We start from the raw sequence: 25,347 nt of genomic DNA, 5'->3' as shown, positions 1-25,347 counted from the left end.
CGGAACGACCCATGTACCTGCCACATACCAATGCTGCCAACTGTTGATGAGTTACGAAGGTGGAGGAATTACTTTTCAGTCAACCCTCGTAATTACGTCTATGTATTTTACGACAATACTATGGGAACGGCAACACAATATTATAATTAAGATTTCTTAAAAACTGATTTTAATTTTCCCTGGCGCGAGCCGGTAAGTTGTAGCCCAGGTCGTCTGCACGTACGTACATGCGGTCCTCACAGTTGTTGAGCAGATCTCACGCTCTCAGTTTTATTGACACTTTGATATTAAGTCAATATACTGCGTAGAAGTGTGAAACCAAAAACGGCACAATAATATTGCAGAATATTTATAGCTGGGAAGCGTCTGTTCGAACTCTGTTAGAATATGCTGGATGATGTGAAACTCGCATGTATTGCGAGTGAGTAGCTTGCTCTGCAAAACACAAGCAGAAATTATGTAAAACTGGCTAAACGAGTCTGAAAAGCTTGCGGTGAACATTTCAGTGGACCAGGGGCTCATTCACGGCTGCACAGATTCGTAAATCACAGCTGATTACAAATTACAGAAGTGAGCTCCATAAATCATATGTTCGACTTTCTGTTTAATCTCTACTGTAACAATTGTTCCAATAGAAAGAAAACAATTATTTATTGATTGAAAGCCTACATGGTTTTATGTCTGTGCTATGGCAACTGTTCCAAGAAAAATGAACATGTAGGCTCAATGGTCAACTGACCTAATCTTACTTGTTAATTCTGAGAACTCCTACAAGTAAAATAAACATTTATTACTATGATAGCACCATGATCTTTATTTTCCTCTGCTCTCGTCGACAACAAGGTATCTAGCGTTTCATAGTGAATCAAGAACTTCATATCTCAAAGTACTGTGTAGTACTTACGCATGAGGGGCGTTCAATAATTAATACAACAATTTCTTTCTGAAAGTAGGTTTGTTTTATTCAGGATTCCAGTACACCATACTATTCCCCACTCTTTTGGTTACAAAACCCTGTTTTTCGACATAATCGCCATGCAAAGTGAGTCTTACGCGTCCTTACAGGAAGGATCTATATGGCCGCATGGTACCACTTTAATGGTCGACGTCGGAGCCAACATCTTGCTGCATCAATGATTTCCCTATCATCCCTGTATCCACGTACTGCTACACGCGGAGTGCATTCTTCATTGGGCCAAACAGGTGAAAGTCGGACGGAACGAGGTCCGGCCTGTAGGTTGGATGACGGAGAACAGTCCAGTGAATTTCTGTGAGCTCCTTTAGGTTGTGCAGACTTGTGTGAGGCCTTGCGTTGTGAAAGGGAAGGAGAAGTTCGTTTAATTTTTTATGGCGACGAACACGCTGAAGTCGTTTTTTTTTCAATTTCCGACATTGCAGTAGTCACAACTGTGTGCGCCCTGCCGGCACGCGGGAGATAAGACAGGTATGTGCAACCTTGTGATTATGACAGACACTTCGCCCAACGACTCACCGTGCTTTTGTTCACTGTGAGATCTCCGTAGAAATTCTGCAAACGTCTATGAATATCTGGGATGCTATGGTTTCCTGCCAAAAGAAACTCACTGACAGCTCTCAGGTAGGAATGCACTTCCGTTACGGACACCATTTTGAAGGCTGCGTATAGCGCCGCCACGTGTGGGAACTTCGTGGACCTATACGGGCAGAAGTAGGAATACTCCGCGTTGTCCCACAACAAATTTCGCATTTTTTCAACTGGAATTGGCCGAGAAAAAAAAATGAGTTGCCTTACTTGTTTGAAGCTCCACATATATAAGGGCCCGTTAAATGAAAAAGAGACAGATGGAAAAAAGTAAGTAAATTGTTTATTATTTCAAAAGTGATCGTAATATCTATTAATAAATTTATCCCATTGTGAGACAACATGGTCAATGTCCTTATGGAAAAATGCTCGCGGTTGCCTACAGAACTATGATTGTACCCAGGCATGCACCTCTTCCTCCGAAGCAAATCGATAGCCAGGAGTGTCACTCTGAGGGGCTCCAAAAATATGGAAATAGCGTGGGGAGAGATCAGAACTGTTTGGAGAACGTGTAACGGCTTCCCAGTGAAACTTCTACACCGTGGGCAAGCCCACAAGTTGGAAAGATTGATTCTACTACGCTTCGGAAGTTTCTCTGGGAAGTCCTTATGTGTCATCCATACAGTCTCGATCTCTACCCATGCGATTTCCGTATTTTTGGAGCCCTGAAGAAAGATACCTGTGGTCATCGATTTGCTTCGGACGAAGAGCTGCACGCCTGGGCACAATCATGGTTTTGTAGGCAACCAGAAACTTATTTCCGTGAAGACACTGACTGCCTTGTCTCACAGTGGAATAAACGTACTATCAATTATGGCGATTACTTTTGGAATAATAAACGGATTACTTATCTTTTTTCCGTCTTTCTTGTTTTCATTTCACTGCCTCTTATACATCTTCCAACTCATTGTCTAATCTTTTGTCATTCCCTTTTCTCACTTGTTTGCGCAAAGTCGTTGGAAGCGACTTGAATTTCTAGCTGTATCGGCAGGAAGTGCCATGTATTGCGCAATATCGCACTTACGCGGTACAATGTACTAAGCAGTATGCTGAGTGAGGTCCTGCAGTCTTCGTCAATATACATACAAGGTGCCTCAAACCTTTTGCGTCAAATTGAAGCAGGTGATAGTGGATTCGCAAAAGATTATATTGAGATAGGGAACGAGTGGTAGGTAATGCATATTTATTGTGTTATGAACATAGGCAGTGTACACCGCATAAAAACAGCATAGCTTATAATACCTGTCTGAAGTGACGACCGCCAAAGCATGCATGACAACAGCGCACAAAGCTCTGCTGCAGTCTCTCAAAGGTATCTGTGGCAAGAGACACGCAGCTTGGACCCTAGGAGGCAGATCGTCGTCCGTTTCTACGTCTTGGCATAATCTCAGAGGAAAAGGTCCAGAGACGTGAGATCGCGCTCTACGTGGGACAGGACCTCTCCTTCCAGTCCAATGATGAACATAACGCTTCGTTCAGGTGCTCATGTATATTACCATCCAAGTGAGCTGATGCACCGTCGTGTTAAAACCACGTCCTTTCGCGTACAACAAGGGGTACAGTTTCCAAGAACTGTGGCAGTACATCTCACAGGAACACAATGTAAAGTGGACCAGTCAAACGGGCAGCGAATAAGTAATCTTTGACAATACACGCCCATACGTTGACAGAGAAGCGTTGGCGGTGGCCAGCGATGTGGGTGGCGTGAGGATTGTCCTCACTCCAGACATGGCTGCTGCGGCTGTCGAGACTGGCGGATATCGCTTTGTACAATTACTATGAGCTAAGTGGTTGTTATGCGGTGTAAGCTGTGTATTGGTTTCCTGTCTCAGTGTAATCGGTTGTGGACCCACTATCACCTATTTAAATTTGACCGAAAAGGTTTAAGACACTCTGCATTGCGCAAACAGACAGTACCGATCTCAGACTCTTATACCCACTCGACGGTTTTGCGCTGCCGCAGCTCGAACGGGTTCCTGCTGTGGCTGCCGGAGCTGTTCAGCCGGCTGTCGTCGTACGCGGCGTCGCACCCGTCCCTCAACGAGACGCTGACCGTGTGCCAGGTGGTGGCCGCCGCGGCCGCCGAGGCGCACGCCGCGCGCTACTTCGAGCCCTGGCTGCTCGCCGATGGAAACCCAGACGTGGACGTGGACGCCGCGCCGGCCGCCCTCGCCACGCTCGCCCCGGGGTCTGACGGCTGCACCGCCGACGTCGACGTCAGCGTCTTCAGCAACACGCTCATCATCGGCGCTACCACGGCCGCCGCCTACATACTCGCCGGATACGCCGTACCTTTCGTTGGGAAGAAACGCCTCCTGGGTCAGTCTTCGCTATTGATTTGTTGCTTTCTTACGGTATCATGCAGCTGACTAACCATCCAAAGAGTGAGTTAACCAAGCTACGGAAAAGAAAGAGGTCCTTTTCCTCCAGAAAGTGAAGATGATGCACCTTACCATCTTTCTTCTGCCATCTGAACACACATGCCCTTGTTTATATGTACACTAACTATCAGGCAGTGTCCGGGTGCGTATTTATTTCATTTCCGTTAGTCCATCTCCTCTTTCCCCCTCTCTCCGCCCATCTCTTCCACCCCTCTCTGTATATGTATCATTCTCTCCCTCACCCCCTCTTTCTGTCCAGCTCCTCTACCGCCCACTGTCTATCCATCTCCTGTCACTCTCTCTGCCTATCTCTTACTCTCCCCTCTCTCTGTACATATGCACCTCCCTACTCTCTCTGTTCACATGTTCCTCACTCCTCTGTCCATCTGCTTTTTTCCCCTCTGTCCCTCTCCTCCTCAGGCCTCTATCTCCTTTTGCCCCTTCTATCTCCTGCTCACCCGTTACAACTTCATCACCCCTCTCACTGTCCATCTCGTCCTCCCCCTCTCCCTCAACGTTTCCTCTTCTTCCATTTCTCCCTCCATTTCCCGCTCCTCCTATCTTTCTCCATCTTCTATATCTGTGTCCCTCTCCTCCTTCCCTCCTCTCTGTCTATCCATCTCTTCCTGCCTCTGTTCCCTCTCCACTTTATCACCCCACCTCAAAAGGGATTGCTGTTTCTTACCCTCACAGTAACGCTTTCCAGATTTATGTAATATGTGTACGAAGTTTGGTGGAGATCGAGCCAGGGGTTTAGGAGGAGCTTTTATCCGCATCTTCGCCCGCCATACGCCAGACGTATTTCACATGTGTTTAACATATTTCACACATATTTGTACGCATATTTCACCTGTATCCCTAACGAATTTGCAGCTCAGTGTCGTACAAAGATGTAATTTTATATGTACGTTCAGCGGCGTATGTGGATACTATCTCAGCAGTAATAAATTTAAAGGTCGTCCACGATACTCCAGTTATATATGAAATACAAAGTACCTTCAGGAGTTAAACTATTGTAGTGGCCATTCGCCATCCAGAGTCCGCCACCGATACGATCCAATATCACACATTACCTCAGGCAGGTCTGTCTTCTACCAGATCTTAGTGTTTATGACGTCATATCACCTGAACTATGTGCCAAACAATAATATAATTTTGCAAATGCATTCAGTCATACACTGAAGAGCCAAAGAAACTAGTTCACCTGCCTAATATCGTGTAGGGCCCCCGCGATCACGCAGAAGTGCCACAACACGACGTGCCACGGACTCGACTAATGTCTGAAGTAGTGCTGGAGGGAACTGACACCATGAATCCTGCAGGGCTGTCCATAAATCTGTAGAAGTACGAGGGGGTGGAGATCTCTTCTGAACAGCACGTTGCAAGGCATCCCAGATATGCGCAATAATGTTGTTTGGTGGGCAGCGGAAGTGTTTAAACTCATAAGAGTGTTCCTGGAGCACTCTGCAGAAAGTCTGAACGTGTGGGGTGTTGTGTTGTCCCGCTGGAATTGGCCAAGTCCGTCGGAATGCACAGTGGATATGAATGGATGCAGGTGATCAGACAGGATGCTTACGTAGATATCACATGTCAGAGACGTATCTAGACGTATCAGGGGTCCCATATCACTCCAACTGCACACGCCCGACACCTTTACAAACCCTCCACCGGCTTGAACAGTTCTCTGCTGACATGCAGGGTCCATGGATTCATGAGTTTGTCTCCTTACCCATACACGTCCATCTGCTTGATACTATTTGAAACGGGACTCGTCCGACCAGCCAACATGTTTCCAGTCATCAACAGTCCAATGTCGGTGTTGACGGGCGCAGGCGAGGCGTAAGGCTTTGTCTCGTGCAGTCATCAAGAGGATGCTATAATTGTGCGTTAATAAATCACCAAGAGATATGAATTATCGTTAAATATATATAAAACCAGCCGAAATACACTCATTTGAAGATCTAAGCTACGACTTATTCATGAAGAAATACTTCCGAATATATGTATATTTGCAGGTTATTCCGCTGAAATCAAGCGAATATGTATACATATATTTTTTGTATGCGGAGCCTATATTTCTGTTGCGGCGTGTTTTTATTATATAACTGCTGTGCTAGACACTTGAATACCTTTTATGGAGTCTAATGATTCACCCATTCTTGCACTTCACTCAGCTTCCTAATACACGAATAATTTTGTAAATTTTTGCTTCAAAGCGAATGTTGTAAAGATTCCTGCCTATTGCGGCTAAAATTTAGCAATAATTGTGAAATGGGGTTCTTCTGTGTCGGGAAATAGTTTTTAGACTGTGATTTAATTGCTTTTGACGATTTATTATGACGTCTGTATCGTTTTCTCTTAAGCTGCAGCTGTGGTATGTTATTTCGTATATTAAATAATACAGGTATTACATTCCATTCAGGTTTCCTGCGTTCCAGATTCCCTTATTTGGCTGAAAGTGTAACGAACAGAAATCCCCTTTGTTGAGTAGATACACGTCTTTCTGCAAAAAGGTGAGGTCTTCCGGTGTTTACTGGAATTTTTTTATTATGGGAAAACGAGATTATTCGTTTAATACCTGTACCTTACAAGAGAATCGCAAATAAACCATACTGTAATGTACCGTTTCGTCCCTTTAGGGCCCTTAGGAAACTAGAGAATGATAAACGTGCGGTGTCATTTTGTAATTATTGGTGATTTTTATGGCACTACATAGGCTCCCTATTGCAAAAACTATGTTACAGAGCAATACAAACGTTAGTATTCGCACTCATCCAATATCGTATCATGTTATGTCTGTAACTGTATTTGTTGGTCTATATCGACAACTGCACTAACACACAGGTCGCGCAATGTTTTGCACAATCGCCCCTATGATTGATAGTCTTTGCAATATCGGCATCTCGGTGCTTCTCGTGTTACAATTTCTTGCCATCGCTGACTGATATCCATTGGCACGCACAGCTATTGCTTAATCCTCTTTGCACAGTGTCGGAACATTTATGTTTGGTAAAAGCAACTGAGGAAACTGAAATTGAGAAAACTTTCAGATACCTGCTTCAATATCCCACTCCTTACAATGCTTACTCTTTTTGGAAAGTACTATGCAGTTCTAAAAAAAATTAAGGAACGTATCTAGATTATTGTGTCACGCAGCAAAGACTTGTAACATTAATCTGAATTTTAATAATTGTGAACGTAAATCAAGGCGCAGTAGTCATTGACGATTGCAGTACAGAGAAAATACAGATGGTATGTAATAATGATTATATTCTGAGATATTTCTCACTAGCTGTTGAGTCAATTTGCTTGCAATACGAGCTCAGACTCTGATATGCATTACATTCTACAGGCAGGTAATACTGGCTCAAAAAATACTATGCCTCATCTTTTCTAAAAGTTAAAGGATACCCGTCAAGGATATAAGTGAAATAGCCAGCTGAAGCAAGTACTGTGTCATCACATACTCTGTAAGAGACATGGACTAGTCGAACCCGTAGTGGACATTAAGCGATTTTTGCAGCCAAAGTTTGTATGCGCACGTCACCCTCCCGTTAGAAGAGTATGAGGCGTGATTGGAAAGTTTTAAGAATGGGCTTGGAATTGTACAATGATGGTACTTGCATGCTACTGTGATGCATCTGCTTCAAAATAGTCCCCTTCTGACTGATTACACCGACTCCAACGGTGTTTCTATTTTTGGAAACATTCCTGGAATTTTTTTTTTTCCTGAAGTGTGTTAAGGACGCTCTCCATATTTGCCTGGATGTCTTCAATCGAATCAAATCGCTTCCCTTTCAGTGAAATTTCAGTTTAGGGAACAGGTAGAAGTCCACAAGGGCCAAATCAGGGGCATATGGCGGTTGTTGAAGAACAGGAAATTTGAATTTGGTCAAAAATTCAACGATGGAGAAGGCATGATGAGCCGGAGCATTGTCATGGTGTAGCACCCAACTCCTGTCTTTCCACAATGCAGGCCTTTTCTTCCACACCTTTTCGCACAAACGGTCAAGGACACATTTGTAGTATTCGTGGTTAAATATCTGTCCTCAGGGGTAAATTCATGATGCACAATACCGGTACAATCGAAAAAAAAAAAACAAAATTACCAACATTGTCTTCACCTTCGACCGACTTTGCCGTGCTTTTTTCGGTCGCGGTGAACATGGAGTCTTCCAATACGAAGACTGCACTTTACTTTCACAGGATCATATTCATATACCCACAATTCGTCACCTGTAATTACCCTATTTAACAAATCTGAGTCATTTTTAGTCTCATTAATCAGTTCTTGGCGCACTTCAAGTTGGTATTGTCTCTGGTTACCTGACAACACTTTTGGAATGAATTTTGCAGACACTCGTCGCATGTTCAGATCTTCACTTAAAATTGACAGAACTGCATAGAAACTTAAATTAAGTTCATCAGCCATCTCCCACATTTTAAGTCTACGATCAGAGAGAACTTTCACTCGTTTTTGAGGTAGAAAGACGGCCGGACCGTGGTTCATCTTCAAATAATTTGGACTGTCTCACACAATTATCTCCAAGAGCTGTTTTTAATAGCTCGTAAGTTTCAGAAGCTGATTTCCCGGTTTTAAAACAAAATTTCCACGAACTCGTTGCTCTGTTTTTACGTCCATTTTCACGCAGACAGAATCCGGCAACAAGCCCTAACAGACCCGCACTCAACCAGCTGCCACAGCGAACTGAATACAAGAACTGCAGTTTCCTGTCAGAGGGTGTTCAAGATCAGGGCAACGACTCACTTCCCACACACCATGTACCTGTCCGCCAAACCAGTCAGCAGTAGCGGATCCATTCTTAAAACTTTCCAATCACACCTCGTATATCGAACAAGAATCAACATGGATTGAAAGGAGCAATCTCAATGATATGTGTTATTACAAACTGAACCACATTTACGCTTTAATCACAATATGCTGTCCGACGATATTTTCACATAACAATCCATCCATGTTCATTTGCATATTGTGGCCACTCAGAATCGTCTCAGCATATTTGCAAACGTTTATTTCTCATTGCTACCACTGCCAGTCTTAAACAGGATACAATTAGATGTCTTCCCGCACTGCAGAACACTCGTCATCATATTTCTTCAAATTGTAAACGTACTTATGAGGGTGGTTTGATACGTCTGGTAAAAGTGGAAAGGATATACACTTGGTCCACTGATCGTCCAGCTTTTTCATCACAACGGAAAAATAAGTCCTGTCGATCTGCGCAAAATATTCTTCGACTGCAACTATCTCTTCCCCATTTGATGAAAATTCCTTCCCAGCAAGCCAAAGTTTCAAGTCAGGGAACATGAGGAAGTCAATTGGAGCTTAGTCTAGTAAACAGGGTGACCAAGAAACCAATTAAAACACTTTCGCCATTGTTATCCCTGGTGTGTGGAATGGTGCATCATCTTGGTGAAAGAGCAGTTTATTGTGGTCTTTTTCCAGCCAATGCAAGTTTCAAACGATCCAACAATGAAGTACTATAGAGTCTCGTGATGATTCTGCCTTTTTGCAAGTAATTTATTAGGGTTATCTCTAGGGAATCGCAAAAAGCAGTGGCCATCATCTTACCAGCTGACAAAATGATCTTTCGCCATCCTTTGTCCATTGTTTTGACTGCCATTTTGACTCCAGTGTGTAACGATGGATCCAGATTTCACCAAAGGCATAAATCGGTGCAAAACGTATTGCGGATTGTGATTGAACACCGCCAGACATTGCGCTGAAATGTTGTGCCGGATGCGCTTTTGATCGACTCTGAGCAATGGTGGCACCCGCCTCGCATACTGCTTCTTCGTAGCCTTTTCCCCTTGCAGGATATAATGCACTCGCTCATTTGAGATGCTTACAGTCTCAGAACTCTCACAATTTTTTTTCGGCGTGTAACGTGCGCGTGGGGCACACAATACTCATTAAAGCCTGTACTATGGTAAGTGAGCTGGGTTCACCTTATGAGAAAGGATTTTCGTATAGATATCGACCGCGCGTACCTGAATGGTGGCAAATCAGACTTACACCCATTCTGTAATAACAATGATCCGTCAAGCAAGTTCGAAATACAATTACACGTCAGTATGGACCAAAAGCAACACTGAAGATGCTACCAATTTAATAATAATACGGTCGCCAGCCTAATTAGGCATTAACTGAGTTTCTTCACTGTACAAGTTGGTATATATTCATGCAAAACAACAAGTAGTAACACTGCATAATATAGTAGAATTTTAGAATCAGAAAATCTATTGAACTGATAGTTTCACATTCTGTACTGATATGGAAAACCATGAATACATAACACTACACTATAATGTATACTACAAAACTTCATACTGTCTATTAATCTGATTAAAATCGGGCATAGGTTACCCTAGCAATAGCACTTTCGTGACACACACAAAATGTCAATTTTGATAAAGATAAAATACTGATAAATTTTGACTTTTATATTGACTTTAACTTTTGCTGGTCAAACCAATTTAGAACACTTTAGAATTCAAATTACTAAAAGGGGGAGGGGTTCCTGAAACTGTTATGATCACTGTATTAAAAAAATTGATTACTGAATTTATTATGCGTTCAGGATTTCCAGTATATAAGTTACTACTCTTTTCATCTTATTTACTGCTCATTTAAATACCTTTATATCTGTCTCGAAATAATTAAACTTCATTACTATATCAATATTAAAGTTATCTTTCAACTTCGTTAGACCTTCGTTATTCATTTACTGGTTCATGAACAAAACAGTTCTTTAAACACCATTCTAACATAGCTAGGTCTGCAAGTAATTATTATTAACACAAAATTTAATTTTTCATTTCGGGACACTCGGATTGCACAACATTTGGAAAGGACCCTGTCTAGGTTAGTTGTGAGGATAATTAAATGATGGTAAAGTTCTGGTAAAATTTAGGTTATTATTGAACAGTTCACTCTATGGTCCATACGAATACAGTACTAAAAGTTTCAACCTGCTTGTATCGATGCGGCGGTTGGCGGGCGGCGAAATGGCGAGGCACAGAGCACACATACAACCACAGCTATCGCCCTTGATGTATGGGCACTTTAATTCTTCTTTGTGTCGCAATACTTTTCCATTTAGTGCCTATGGACTTTTGCCATGCTGTGTGGGCGTTGGAACGGCATACCCGAGGCTCAGTGAAGCTACGTCTTCCAGGAGAGCCTCCTCGCTCCAGAAGGTGTTGCTCAAACCAGTGCCAAACTCCAACTAACTGAGCCCGTTGTGCCTTGCAGCGCCCGCGTGCATTTTCCCGCGCTCGCCTGCCATTCACCTTTACCGCTCCCTTACAGACAGGGTATTCACCCGAGGTTTTGCATTCTACATATCCTAACACATTGCCTACGTATGGACCAGACGCACAGTCACAATTTTAAACATCTTACAACAGTCTCAACATTTGTTACATTTCAATTCTATTACAATATTGCTTGACATTTGACATAAACATTAAAATTCACATTGAAACTTGTTTACAGTTTTCTTAACACAGTGACATGAAACAATAATGAAATGAAATCAGAACATCAATTACACTAGTTTATCGAAAAATAAGAAGAAAAAAAATTATTTATATGTACAATAGTACAGCGTCGTTGTTGTTACAGGCCCTCTTGCATTACCGAATCATGGATTTTGTAAAAGATTTCCTTTGTGGTTACCTCAGCTGGACGGCCGGAGCGCGCTTCGTCTTCAGTGCTTGTCAGACCACGTATAAAATCATTAATCCAAAAGGAAATGGTCTTTAATGACGATGCAGAGTCCTCGTGAAATTCATCCAATGCTGTTTTGATTTGTGCTGCAGTTCATCCCTTCAAACGAAAATGTTTAATTTCTCCATATTCAGCCACACTCGACCCACTGGTGAATAAAGACGGCCGCCAACAATCAATTGTACGCTGTATATTGCTGAAATTCTTCATATGATCCTTGGAATAATCAAGCTTACCAACCATGTAGGCGCAGCAAAAATGTTCCATTCTTTCACGGAAATTTACCAGACTTATCAAAATACTCTCGTATATTACTCAAGCCTGCTTCAACGAGCAGTCAGAGACTTGCACGTAACAAACAGGTTTATTGCTGTATCTGAATACAATTTTTGACGTAAAAAATCGTAAAGGAGTGAATCTATCTAATTTCTAATTGAAATCCCTTTTAACAGTTTTCCAAGGAAGGCCTTAAGCATTCCGTGGAGCGATGTACGGCGTTGAGGACTCACTACTACGCCAGTGTTGACACCAGAGCATCTGTCGTTGCGTTCAAACATCGCACGAAGGCCAACGAATACCTCAAACAGAAATTACGAAATACATGCAGAAAGTTAAAGTGTGACTGTTACATAAGTAGATCACTGATTTACAAAATCGAAACCTTATTTAATGGCAATTCATATGAAGTACATGCAACAATATAGCACGTTTGCTCTTTCATGATCAGTGCCGAGAGCACAGAAACTTTAAATAAAAAAAGATACTCATTAGGATCTCTCAAACTTCGAAATTTATCTATCCTCTCACCATCATCATTATCCTCTCAATGGGCCACACAGCTACTCGTCTGTACACTTTCCATTACCTGTTGAAAGTACAGTTGGCCGAACCAAATACAGTTCCACTGCTAACACTGCAGCTTAGAGAAATAATCCGAAAATTTAGGTGTAGATCGCGCACTGACGCCAGAGCAGTTTGGAGTATCGACCAGGATACTCCACACCCTATCCCTCCTTTCAGTATATACATAACCTTGCAGTTTATTCCCTGTGAACTGCAGCAGTGACTCTGAGTGACGCTGTGCTGTGTTTGCAGTGCTGAGCACGCTGTTGTCGGGCTGCTGCGGCATCGCGCTGCACTGGGTCGGCTCCCAGGACACGGTGCTCGCGCTGGCCTGCCTCTTCATGGCGCCCGCCACCATGTGCATATCCGTCGTCAACAGCATCGTCGTCGACCTCTTCCCTACACAGATAAGGTATGCCGTGTATTCAGTGCACATGACAAGGTGACATCGCAAAAACAAATACGTGTAGCACAATTGGGGTTGCACGAAACTCGGGAGAGGAAACAGTTTACAGTATGAAACTTCCTGGCAGATTAAAACTGGGTGTCGAACTGAGACTCGAACTCCGGACCTTTGCCTTTCGTGGGCAAGTGCCCTACCATCTGAGCTACCCAAGCACGACTCACGCCCCGTCTTCACAGCTTCACTTCTGCCAGTACCTCGTCTCCTACCTTCCAAACTTTACAGAAGCTCTCCTGCGAACCTTGCAGAACTAGCACTCCTGAAAGAAAGGATATTGCGGAGACAATTATGTCACCTTCTAACAACCTTACCACAACAAAGGTCAGCATTTAATAACGATTGTGGTGTTGCTCACGCTGCTAAATACTGCATTTTCGGGCAACAACAGTCATATTATATGGCAGGTGTTATTAGAGCACAGTTAATAAAGTCATTTCATGTAATAATAAAAAAACTAGGCACTCATCTTTTTATGTTTCCCACGCTGGTCTCGTCGTATAATCATGGCTCAATCGTTGAAAATCTAGGTGATTATGATTCCAAGCTCGGATGCAAAGAGGCCTAGGTTTTACTCTGCTATATTCAAAAGTTATGTAGATGCGCTTCACAAACCATCCTTGAAGATTACACTTTTGCTGGACAATGGTGATGTAAAAAAATAATCAGCACTCCGAAATTAAGTTACACTTCCTTTTAATTGCTTTTATTGCAATATCACGTGACACAAAACATCACTTCACAATACAAAACATACTTGAAAACATCTTCCTCACAGTCACTGTTAAAGTTCACATTTTATAAGCGGACTACAATACGCGTCTTTCCAACATGACGTCCGAGACTTGACTTTCTCAAGGTCCGACTCTCTAACAACTCCACAACTAACTAACAATCGCTTACGCGCCCAAAAATCAGTTACAAGTTCTACCATCAACTTTGTCCTGTCACAAACACTAACATCAAACTACGCACAATATGCACACCACTAGCGAAATGAGATCACTTCACTGGAGCTCAACTTCTACAAACAGGACAACTACACTGTAGTCTTACCTTTAGTTTATCTGATCTCGGGGTTCGGCTGCCCCCGGATTACGTAGTCGTTACAGTTTCTCAGTACTATCAGGATCGTCTTCTCAGACTCGCTTGCAGTAGTACGTTTTGTCATGAAAGAGTGTTTGCACATTCATTAATACATGGCATTGATCATGATATACATACATACATTTATCAGTAAATACATATATATATACATACATAACAATAGACACTGAAAGAAAAATACATAAAATTTTATGTTTGTGGCCACTGCAAATTCGGGCCCCGCGTGTTTGGGCGACAGTTTCACGTAAACTCGCGAATTGCAAATTGTTGCTCTTTTGTTTATTTATTTTTATTATTATTATTATTAGCGTACCAACGCATATATGAAAAGAGTTACGTGAAATACTTTTTGCGTTGCTGTGCTTTGAATTTCTTTATCATCATTACCTTTTAGCAAAATAATATATATATATATATATATATATATATATATATATATATATATATATATATATATATATATATTGAAGTATTATTGTTCTGTATCTGGCCTATAATTAAAGGAACGTTTTTTTGTAACTGTAACTCATGCTAAGAATCAATATATCTTCCCTACTTCATAGTTATTGAAAATTGAAATTACTTTGTTATGAACACTGATGTTACAGTTCGTATGATCGTTCAAAAACACAAGTTTGCAGTGGATTTTATTTCTCGGTAAAATACTATTTCATACCACGACTAGCCCAAGAACATGAGACTCTCATTAAAAAAAATACGTTGTCACTATAAAGTTTGCCAGACCAGAACGGAGCACAGCAAGATTCCTATCAGATTCTGAAGGTACATTAACTTATTTGTACTTGGTACTATATCCTATCAGCAGCCCGCGTCAACCTGCAACACATCATAAAATCTGCTGATCTGCACTGCCAGTCTGGGAGCTAAAAGAAATAATATTATTTTACTATTATTTTACCGCTTCCTTGCGGTATGCTCGACTATATTGTAAGTCGTTTAAATACGCCGCGGCAGCGGCTCTTCGTTCTCCACGCAGCTCAGCACCACAGATAATATTTATATAACTGAAAAATGTCTCAACAGGATGGGATAATAGGCAAGCAAGCTTTAACAATTAATAATACAAGTTTTCATTTAAACAACTCTATTTAAACATTTAAATATCTCACTGATTACAGACCTTTGTGAATTCACACGTAATGGCGTACATTGCTTAGTCTCGACAAAAGAATGCTACATTAGCGTTCTCTACGACAACACAGGGGATCTTACTCGCACAACTTCCAAGTTAAGAAGACAAAGACATTCATATTCAACACGTATTATATACTAGTTCCTTTTTTAATCTCTGTTTAACATTTATCTTCTGTGTCGGTTTTATTACTCGCCGACGCAGACGTTCTCAAAAATAAATAATTAAAAAAAATACATAATTTTATACAATGACACAATATGATACATCTAATTTTCTAATTACTACATAATATGTTGTTTTTGTTTCTTACTAGACGTTACAAAGTACGTCAAAGATCATAGTGACAAAAGAAGGAATAGACATAAGAATAATATCATTGCAATATAAACATATCAATGTATCACAAATGAAATCAAATCTGAAAGTTGTCTCAGAAATATGTTAAGTAGTTAACAGAAATACAGTAGAATATTACTAGTATCGAGAGGTTCAGGTGAGGTACCATAATGGTTACGTAATTCAAGTACCATTACAACCTGGAGGTTTTTACATAGGCAATTACTTTAAGAAACTACATTAGATTCCGTATTAATCAAAGTCTTAGCTAGGATACACATATGGATAAGTCATGTTCCAGGCTCGCACAAGCGAGTTATTTGCTGTGTGACTTAGAGGCTGTGTCAGTGAAATTCTGCTGCTGTGTGCATACCTTGCTTTCTTCATTTCCCGTCCGACACATGGAATTTTGCTATAGGCAAAATCACCTGCATCTAAGACTGCATTTAAATGGCAAAAAAGTCATCAGATGCATTGCATGACACACCACGAGAATTATGTAGACACTACTTCAAGGTAATGAATATAGGGTGAGTTTTTACACCCAGTACGAACTCTAAGGACTGATCGATGAGAGGATATGGAACAAAAAACGTCTAATGAACTTATGCCGATAAATGCAAAGTTTACATGCTAGAGACCATTTATTCAGTCGTAAATTGTTAGAGAGACTGCAGTCTGCTGCACGCTGTACCGTGCAGCCACAGTTACAGTATGTGTTGAAAATGGTTTCCATGCAAGTATGCGGAGCCGTAGCATGTTCTGTCCCACACATTAATATAGTCCAGGCTGTATCTGTACAATGGCAGCATGGATACGCTGCTCCAGAGTTTCCATATCTGGAATTTGCTCTGCATGTACAATACTTTTGAGATGGTCCCATAACCAGAAATCACATGGGTTGATATCCAGTGAACGAGTAGGCCATGCAACTAGACCCCCCCTATCAAATTCTTTGTCCAGGGAAGACACGATTGAGATACGTCCAGTTGCTAATCATGAAGTGGGTTGGAGCACCATCATGTAGCAAACGAATAACGCTTCGAATCATCAGTGGCACTGCTCCCAGCAGGGGAGCTATAGACACCTGCAAGAAACGCCAATAGTTCCGGCCTGTTAGACGACGTGGAAGGAAGACTGGTCCAAAAATAACCCGCCAATTATCTGGCACACACATTCTGGCTGCACCGATGCAGATGAGTCACTGTCACCATACCATGAAGTTTCTGCATACCATCCCACAGATGACTGTTGTGAAAGATACCACTATGTGTAAAGGTGGCCTCACCTGTGAGTAGGATGGATGACACAAATCCCGGAATTGTGGTTGTCTAGTGAAGAAACTAGTAACAAAATGCTCCCGATGTGAAAAGTCTGTTGTTAGTAAGCTCTGCAGACGCTGTAAGTGATAACTGTAGTAAGAATTGTTCCACACGGTTGTCTGCCTTTGCCTGTAGGGGCGGGCCAACTGCCTAGTACTGACATGGTGGCAGCCTTCCACAGTGTTCATCACATTTTCCTCCAAGTCTGATGTCTGAACATTTCAGGTACATTCTTCATGATTTCCTGCTTCCTGAAATGGCCCTGTCTGAGACAATTTTCTAAACACTGTTGCAAATGTTGAATGCTGTGGTGGTTGTTAGTGTGCATAGGTCTCCTGATACAGCCTTGCTTCCTGCCGCCCATTGCCATTTGCCTTTCCGTAAGTAAACATCATGTCGGTAAGCTCTCAGTTTGAATGTGGAATCATTGTGTACAACACTGTATCAGATCCACTACAGGGTGAGTCAGCAATGAAAGTGAATCAGGCACAACACTATCAGTTACTATCGCAGGAAAGGGTGCTAGGGCATGATGTATGAGGAACAGTACCACCCTTTGGGAGGAAACCATGCGTACTGTAAATGTGGCTGCATGGTACAGCACATATTACACCAGGGTCTCTATAACAAAGTATGATGGAAAAATAGTCTCTAGCATGGAAACCATATATTTCCAGACATAAGTTCATTAGATCTTTTTTATTTCATATCCTCTCACTGATAGAGTTTGTACATGGTGGAAAAAATCACGCTATATCATGACCGTAACTAGTTTATATATTTGCAGTTGCCTATTATACACTAAAGGAAAACCTCAGTAATTTTGGTCTTAGGATGTCAAAAAGCCATCATAACATTATAAATAGATATTAAATTGACAAGCCATATGCCAGACTAGCTCTAAATATCTTGGTCTTATATATTTTAACACACTACATAAAAATGCCCACTCATACCCTCCAATAAATTTAAAAGCATAATAACAAAGTGGGTGAAAAGTAAAGCCTTCTATACAGTGATGGAATTCACTTGGAGTTTTGAAATGAGAGTATACAAAATTGTAAATTGTATTATTTTGTGAAGCTATGAGTATCTATGAGGCAATACACAGATAAAGTTTATGATTATTATAATTATGTACAGATTATATGGATACAAAGATATTAATGCGATATGCTGATTCATTGTGGCATGCTGTATTAGGTTTGCAAAAACTGATCAGTCTGAATAACAATGTGCTTTCCTAAAGTAGTTACTTAGGTAAAAGCCTCCTTGTAACATACTATTTAAGGTTCCAGGGAAAAACACTGTAATGTTGTAATATAAATGTACGAGGGCTATTCCGAAAGTAAGGTCCGATCGGTCACGAAATGGAAACGACTATGAAAATCCGATAAAGCTTTGCACAGATGTGTTGGGTAGTGTCTCTAGTATAACCCCAGTTAGCATCACGTCGCTCTTCTCATTTCTGAGCTCGCAGTGAGTGCGTAAAGATGTCTAGAAAATAGTGTCTGCCGCCAAGTACGGGGGCCTGGTGAGAAATTTCCCCTGAAGCTATGCAGCTAACATTACATAACTGTCGTGCTGTTTCGTCTTCAAGACAATTCTCAGCCGCATTCTGCAGGGGCAATGAAGATGCTCCTGCATCGTTTTCAAATGGAAATGTGAGAGTACCCACAATACAGCCCGTAATTGTCTCCCTCTGAGTTTCAGCTCTGGTCACATGAACCGCTGGTTATGAAGACAACATTTCGGCACAAGGCAACGAGCCGTAGGCCAGCGTAGAGAATTGGCGGAGAGCACTGGCGGCTGCCTTCTATAGCGAGGGTATGGGAAAGTTGGTACAACGCTACGATACACGTCTAAGTCGGGTCGGCGACTATGGAGATAAGTAGCTGCAAGGTGTATCTAACTGTTGCAAATAAAACATTTTTGGTTTTTACCGTGGTTTCCATTTCGCGACCTATCGGACCTTACTTTCGGAATAGCCCTCGTATATAAATTTTATATGACAACTCTGACTGCGTGTAAACATGTCAAGAGGTGAATAAATATTCTATTCTGTTCTATTGTATTGAACATTCAGGCTAGGCAACATACTCTACAGCTGGAGAGAAGACAACTTCGGCTGGTGACCATTGAATGAAATGTTTTTTCAAGAATTTAGATTGTCTTTTTGTAAGTGATCATGGAAGTGTGGGTTCTAAGATGTTACAGTGATCATGTAATTGCTTGTTCTAGTGGAAATACTGCTGATGTGTTGCCTTACGCCTAAGTAATTTGGCAGACAATGGTTGTTGAACATCTACGGATTAGATGCATGCTGATAAATGAACAAAGATCTAACAGAATCTGTAGTACTTAAGTAGTATAAGAGATATTATTGTAGTTCTGTAGAGGTATAAACTAGTTGCAATTTTAGCATTTCTTTTTAAATTAGTACCAGCAATAAATAATTTATTTATTAATGAAAATGTGAATATTTGGCCTATTTTAGCTTCTCAGATAACAGACTGCAATTATGAAAACTAAATGCATGCCCATTGAACATGGCTGGTTGCCAACTTAAAGATCCTCTGACAGCCACTACTGATGTCTCAGGGACTCGCTCAAAAACAGCGTACTGGAAGTTCCAGAGCAACAGCTCCAGGCCCTCTTTCAATTCATCACAGTATTTAGAGGCTACTATTATGGAGGGATCACACCATACTGAATTTTCTGTCAGAGATAATGTACAGTTCTGTTTGCGTTAGTAGTATTGACCTCATATCTAATCTGTAGTAAAAATTTATTTTCAGTTACACGTACACTTCCTGGTGTTGCCATGCTAGTGTATATAGCTACTGTAAGGTATAAAATATCAGTTAACTTTAGTTATGCACAGAGATATTATCAAATATGGATTTATCTTCATTTACATACTCACTTAAAAATCTGTGATTTGTTGCTCAGAGTAAAAAAATACATTTATACCACAGCAATTTTAATTTGGAAAAATGATGCTTACAGGGCAATGGCAGTCTGTCTGTCACTTATGATGGGCCGACTTGGAACCGCACTTGGAAGTGTCTTCATTGGTTCTATACTTGAGATCTCCTGTTCATCAGTGTTCTTCATTCTCAGTGGTATTGTGATTGGTAAGTAAGTTACCGTAAAAGAGAAAATGCACAGGAAGAAATGAGCACTGTCATTTGCATACATATTATGAATGAAAGCATATTACTAACATTGGATACAACAAACCTATTTTAGAGTAAATTCTTAAAGAACACGAAACTGCAGTATGAGTATAGTAACTCATGAAGCAGCTACTAATAAATAAAAAGTACTAACAAAAATGACTCTGGTCAATACACAGGGAAACTTTTCTCTTTCCATCCACATGTAAATCATACCAAATAATCCATTGCATTGTATACATTATTAACATGTTCTCAACTCAACTGCTGTTCATTTCCATACCATTAATGAGCATTTACATAATATTACTTTTAAAAAAAGTAAATTTTTATTCAAATTTTTAGCAATGAGCATTGAAAGTTCTGAATTTCCATTTTTACAAATCATATATTGTGACCAATATTGTATCCATGATGGACCCTTCCACTTCAAATTCATTAAATTATTGAAGTAAGAAAAATGAAAATTTGGAATTACAAATCATATCAAAGTGTTGGAGTTAACTAAAAGACAACGGACAAACACTACTTTTCTCAAAACTCATTATTAACATGGTTAAATAAGTCACGTATATTGCATTAACTAAATGAAACACTTTTTTAGTCTTGTTTCGCAAACTTATTATCGTGTGACCTAGGTTCCAGGTTATAAGTCGTTTCCTAGTACATAACTAATCCCAAAGCTGAAGACCAAGCAAAGATCAACATCTCAGCTTCTTAGTCTATTGATTCTAGGCTTAAACTGTAAAAGTTACCTCTGTTGTCAGTATTGATATAATGACATAATGGATTTACAAAATTCATTAAGAGAGAATGTACACTATGACTGAACATTCACTTGAATAGAGCTATGCACTGGAATGGAATTTTTTGTTATTATCTACTCATTAATGAAAGCACTGAGGTTCTCCTCTTGTGTAGGAGCTGTAATGTAGTCTGAGTGTGTTCATTCAGTAATAAATGTGGGGATACACACATTTGTTTCTTAATTTTTAACATTTTGAACTGAGTGAGCTTTGCATACTTTCCTCTATGGGTAGGACTTCTATATCTACTATGTATTTGTAATTTTCTTTTAAACAATGTTAAGCAAAGGATGAATCTGACATTTTCAATCTCTGGCTTCTGTAGTGTTCTCTGAGTCTACTGCAGAATGACATCCTACTCTGTTCAATATAGCAAGACTGACAATTTGGCAGATGATCTTAAAAACCTCACTTTTCAGTATGGCTGGTTGTTTATCTTTTGAACTGAATAAACATCTACCTGCTGTCATTGGAACTTAGACAACGACAGAGAAACCCTTTGCCTTTAAAATGTTGCTTGCCCTACTTGAAGTTTTACCTGTGAAAGGTAGTTAAATAAGAATCAATTTTGTAATAAAGCTCCCTCTTCCATAACAACACTCAATTTGAAATTGCAACTAATTTTATGAAATGGATGTACCCAATAAAACTTATCAGTACATTACAAACTTTTCCTTTTGCAACACTTGTTAACAAAGTTGCATGAAATTTCTTTTGCAAAATAAAATAAAAATATGTAATTTTCAATAAATAAAATAATCTTTTTTTTTTTGTAAATGATTGATTCAACTGTGATAAAGTTTTACAGTTACTTTTGTCAAGAACAATATTAGAAATATGAAAGTCCCACTTAGAACAATTTTATCAGTTACATCTCATTTTCTGAATATTTCTGTCGGAAATCTTTGTAAGAGTGTTTCATATAAGCATTGCTACCTGTACTCTCACTTAAGCAGCAGTACTTCAAGAGTTCAAGAACAAAACTTATTTAATCACCTTTCTGTTAGTTAGGAAACTTACAAAACAAAGTTTATGTGGTGATGCACAAAGCAGTGATTACAAATACCTGGTCACTGGTGTCATGTTCACTGCTGCAGTGACTGGAGAACAGTGCATATACAGGGTGTTTCAAAAATGACCGGTATATTTGAAACGGCAATAAAACCTAAACGACCAGCGATAGAAATACACCGTTTGTTGCAATATGCTTGGGACAACAGTACATTTTCAGGCAGACAAACTTTCGAAATTACAGTAGTTACAATTTTCAACAACAGATGGCGCTGCGGTCTGGGAAACTCTATAGTACGATATTTTCCACATATCCACCATGCGTAGCAATAATATGGCGTAGTCTCTGAATGAAATTACCCGAAATCTTTGACAACGTGTCTGGCAGAATGGCTTCACATGCAGATGAGATGTACTGCTTCAGCTGTTCAATTGTTTCTGGATTCTGGCGGTACACCTGGTCTTTCAAGTGTCCCCACAGAAAGAAGTCACAGGGGTTCATGTCTGGCGAATAGGGAGGCCAATCCACGCCGCCTCCTGTATGTTTCGGATAGCCCAAAGCAATCACACGATCATCGAAATATTCATTCAGGAAATTAAAGACGTCGGCCGTGCGATGTGGCCGGGCACCATCTTGCATAAACCACGAGATGTTCGCAGTGTCGTCTAAGGCAGTTTGTACCGCCACAAATTCACAAAGAATGTCCAGATAGCGTGATGCAGTAATCATTTCGGATCTGAAAAATGGGCCAATGATTCCTTTGGAAGAAATGGCGGCCCAGACCAGTACTTTTTGAGGATGCAGGGACGATGGGACTGCAACATGGGGCTTTTCGGTTCCCCATATGCGCCAGTTCTGTTTATTGACGAAGCCGTCCAGGTAAAAATAAGCTTCGTCAGTAAACCAAATGCTGCCCACATGCATATCGCCGCCATCAATCCTGTGCACTATATCGTTAGCAAATGTCTCTCATGCAGCAATGGTAGCGACGCTGAGGAGTTGCGGGGTTTGAATTTTGTATGGATAGAGGTGTAAACTCTGGCGCATGAGACGATACGTGGACGTTGGCGTCATTTGGACCGCAGCTGCAACACGGCGAACGGAAACCCGAGGCCGCTGTTGGATCACCTGCTGCACTAGCTGCGCGTTGCCCTCTGTGGTTGCCGTACGCGGTCGCCCTACCTTTCCAGCACGTTCATCCGTCACGTTCCCAGTCCGTTGAAATTTGTCAAACAGATCCTTTATTGTATCACTTTTCAGTCCTTTGGTTACATTAAACCTCCGTTGAAAACTTCGTCTTGTTGCAACAACACTGTGTTCTAGGCGGTGGAATTCCAACACCAGAAAAATCCTCTGTTCTAAGGAATAAACCATGTTGTCTACAGCACACTTGCATGTTGTGAACAGCACACGCTTACAGCAGAAAGACGACGTACAGAATGGCGCACCCACAGACTGCGTTGTCTTCTATATCTTTCACATCACTTGCAGCGCCATCTGTTGTTGAAAATTGTAACTACTGTAATTTCGAAAGTTTGTCCGCCTGAAAATGTACTGTTGTCCCAAGCATATTGCAACAAATGGTGTATGTCTATCGCTGCTCGTTTAGTTTTTATTGCCGTTTCAAATATACCGGTCATTTTTGAAACACCCTGTTTAACTTACAGCATTTTCCATTTTTAAGGAAAAACCCAGAAATGTTTTTATATCAGTCTGTATATTGATGCCTTAAATATAATTTCTTATATGTTAAATTTAGTATTATACAGATCCTGCAAAAAGAATGTGTGGATTAGACTTGCATAGCATCAGTGGTGAGAGTGGAATGGCAGGATGGGAGACCTGTTGTTTTGGGTGTTAAGGCAGTTTCAGTAACAATGGCACAGTGGACCATGCGTCACCATGTTTTCGCTGTTGAACATTCCTTCAAAAGTGATGTGTCTGCGATCACAGTTGAATGGCATTTCCATACGCACTTCAATGTTCATCAAAACTGTTCAATACCTGATTGCAAGACAAAATTGTGTTGGGTTGCCTCTTTTCCCACAACTGGATCAGTCATGAAGTAGATGTCACCTGGTCATTTTCACATAGTTCGAATGAAGAAAAATGTCAATAATTAAGAGAGCATCTTTTCTTCAAAGTCCTCCCCACTCCACTAGGCAGCGTGCTCCAACTCTGGGGTTGTCTCTTCACTCGCTGCAGTGCATCCCAAAGGATGAGTTACATTTTCATCCTTAGAGAACTATGATCATGCAGAAGGTTCATGACCATGATTATAATAAATGGAGAGAGTTTTGTGAGAGAATGTTTGGTGTTGACCAAAGCCCTGATGTCAGCAGCATTCTCCTTCTTGTGTTGTGTCTGTGTTCTGCTACAGAATGCCCACACTCAGGTGACTCAGGCCAATCTCACATACTCCACAGTGAGAAGGGAAGAGTGCCATGCAAGTGACATACGCTGCTGCCCTAGCAGGAGCCTGGTAGTACCAGGCATGGACAGGAGGTCAGCTTCGTATTGAAGCTACACATGGTGGATTTAGTGTGGGAGGCAGCTGCCATGACCCGGTCCTGAACCAATGGCTGCAACTGGCAGTGCCCAGTTGTCTTACCATTTAGCACAGCCCTGGCATCATGGTGGTACAATTGGACTCTGAATGAATCTGCTTCAAAATTCACAGTTATTTATATGGCTCCAAGGCACATTTGTTGCATTATTACCCAGCTCCTGGTCATGTGATCCACAACATGATTCTTGCCCTGATGTGGTGACACTATCCTTCCATCTCTGGTTATTACCATCGCACAATACATGCTTCATCAAGCATATTATTAAATATGGTAAGCTGGATGGATATTGCCAGTGTTTGGACTTTAAATCAGTTAATGTTTCTGTTTGTGTGTCTTTGTGGAAGGGTATATTCTCCAGGAGGAGTAGGATTGTTTTCTTTCATAATCTAGCCCTCCTGTGTGTTTGAGGAGAGGTGGGGAGAGGGGGGGGGGTGCATTTGTGCACAATTTTGTGTCACACAGGCAACAGGAAAACTCTTTTTAAAGTGAAATTTGCCATCATACATGCTTTTGGCCAGCAATAAAACTGCATTATTTCTTATGGTGTGTCTATAATACCATTTATTTTATACATGTTTAATTTCTGATCAACCAGTATCCTGCACACTCCTGTGACTTTTTTTGTCACTTTGTCACTACAGTTTTAAAATGTATTTTATCTGAAGGAGAAGTACCTCCATGCTGGAACTCAGCCACTGTCCTTCATCAAATGTCACAAGACCATTGCCATTAGTTGGCACTAAGGCCTTTGCTCCCGGAAGCGACAGTGGCCACATGTGTGTGAGTTGTGCTTGTGTGAATGTGTGTGAGTTGTGTTGTCCAAGTTTTTTCCAATGTAATGGGCATGTCTGCCTTGCAACA

At 40.9% G+C, this 25,347-nt stretch overlaps 1 protein-coding gene across 1 annotated transcript in view; it reads left to right on the top strand.

Annotated features, from left to right (window-relative positions):
* LOC126251935 (synaptic vesicle glycoprotein 2A-like) overlaps nucleotides 1-25,347 on the top strand; it is a 136,490-nt gene that overhangs the window by 106,492 nt on the left and 4,651 nt on the right. The window contains exons 8-10 of the mRNA XM_049952691.1: nucleotides 3,525-3,880; nucleotides 12,791-12,950; nucleotides 19,929-20,056. Coding sequence (XP_049808648.1) covers nucleotides 3,525-3,880; nucleotides 12,791-12,950; nucleotides 19,929-20,056 — 644 coding nt within the window. The remainder of the gene's footprint in view (nucleotides 1-3,524; nucleotides 3,881-12,790; nucleotides 12,951-19,928; nucleotides 20,057-25,347) is intronic.

Source organism: Schistocerca nitens, chromosome 1 (assembly GCF_023898315.1).
Source record: "Schistocerca nitens isolate TAMUIC-IGC-003100 chromosome 1, iqSchNite1.1, whole genome shotgun sequence".
NCBI lineage: Eukaryota > Metazoa > Arthropoda > Insecta > Orthoptera > Acrididae > Schistocerca > Schistocerca nitens.
The sequence above is the reverse complement of the archived record's forward strand: the minus strand, read 5'-3'. Positions and strand labels throughout refer to the sequence as shown.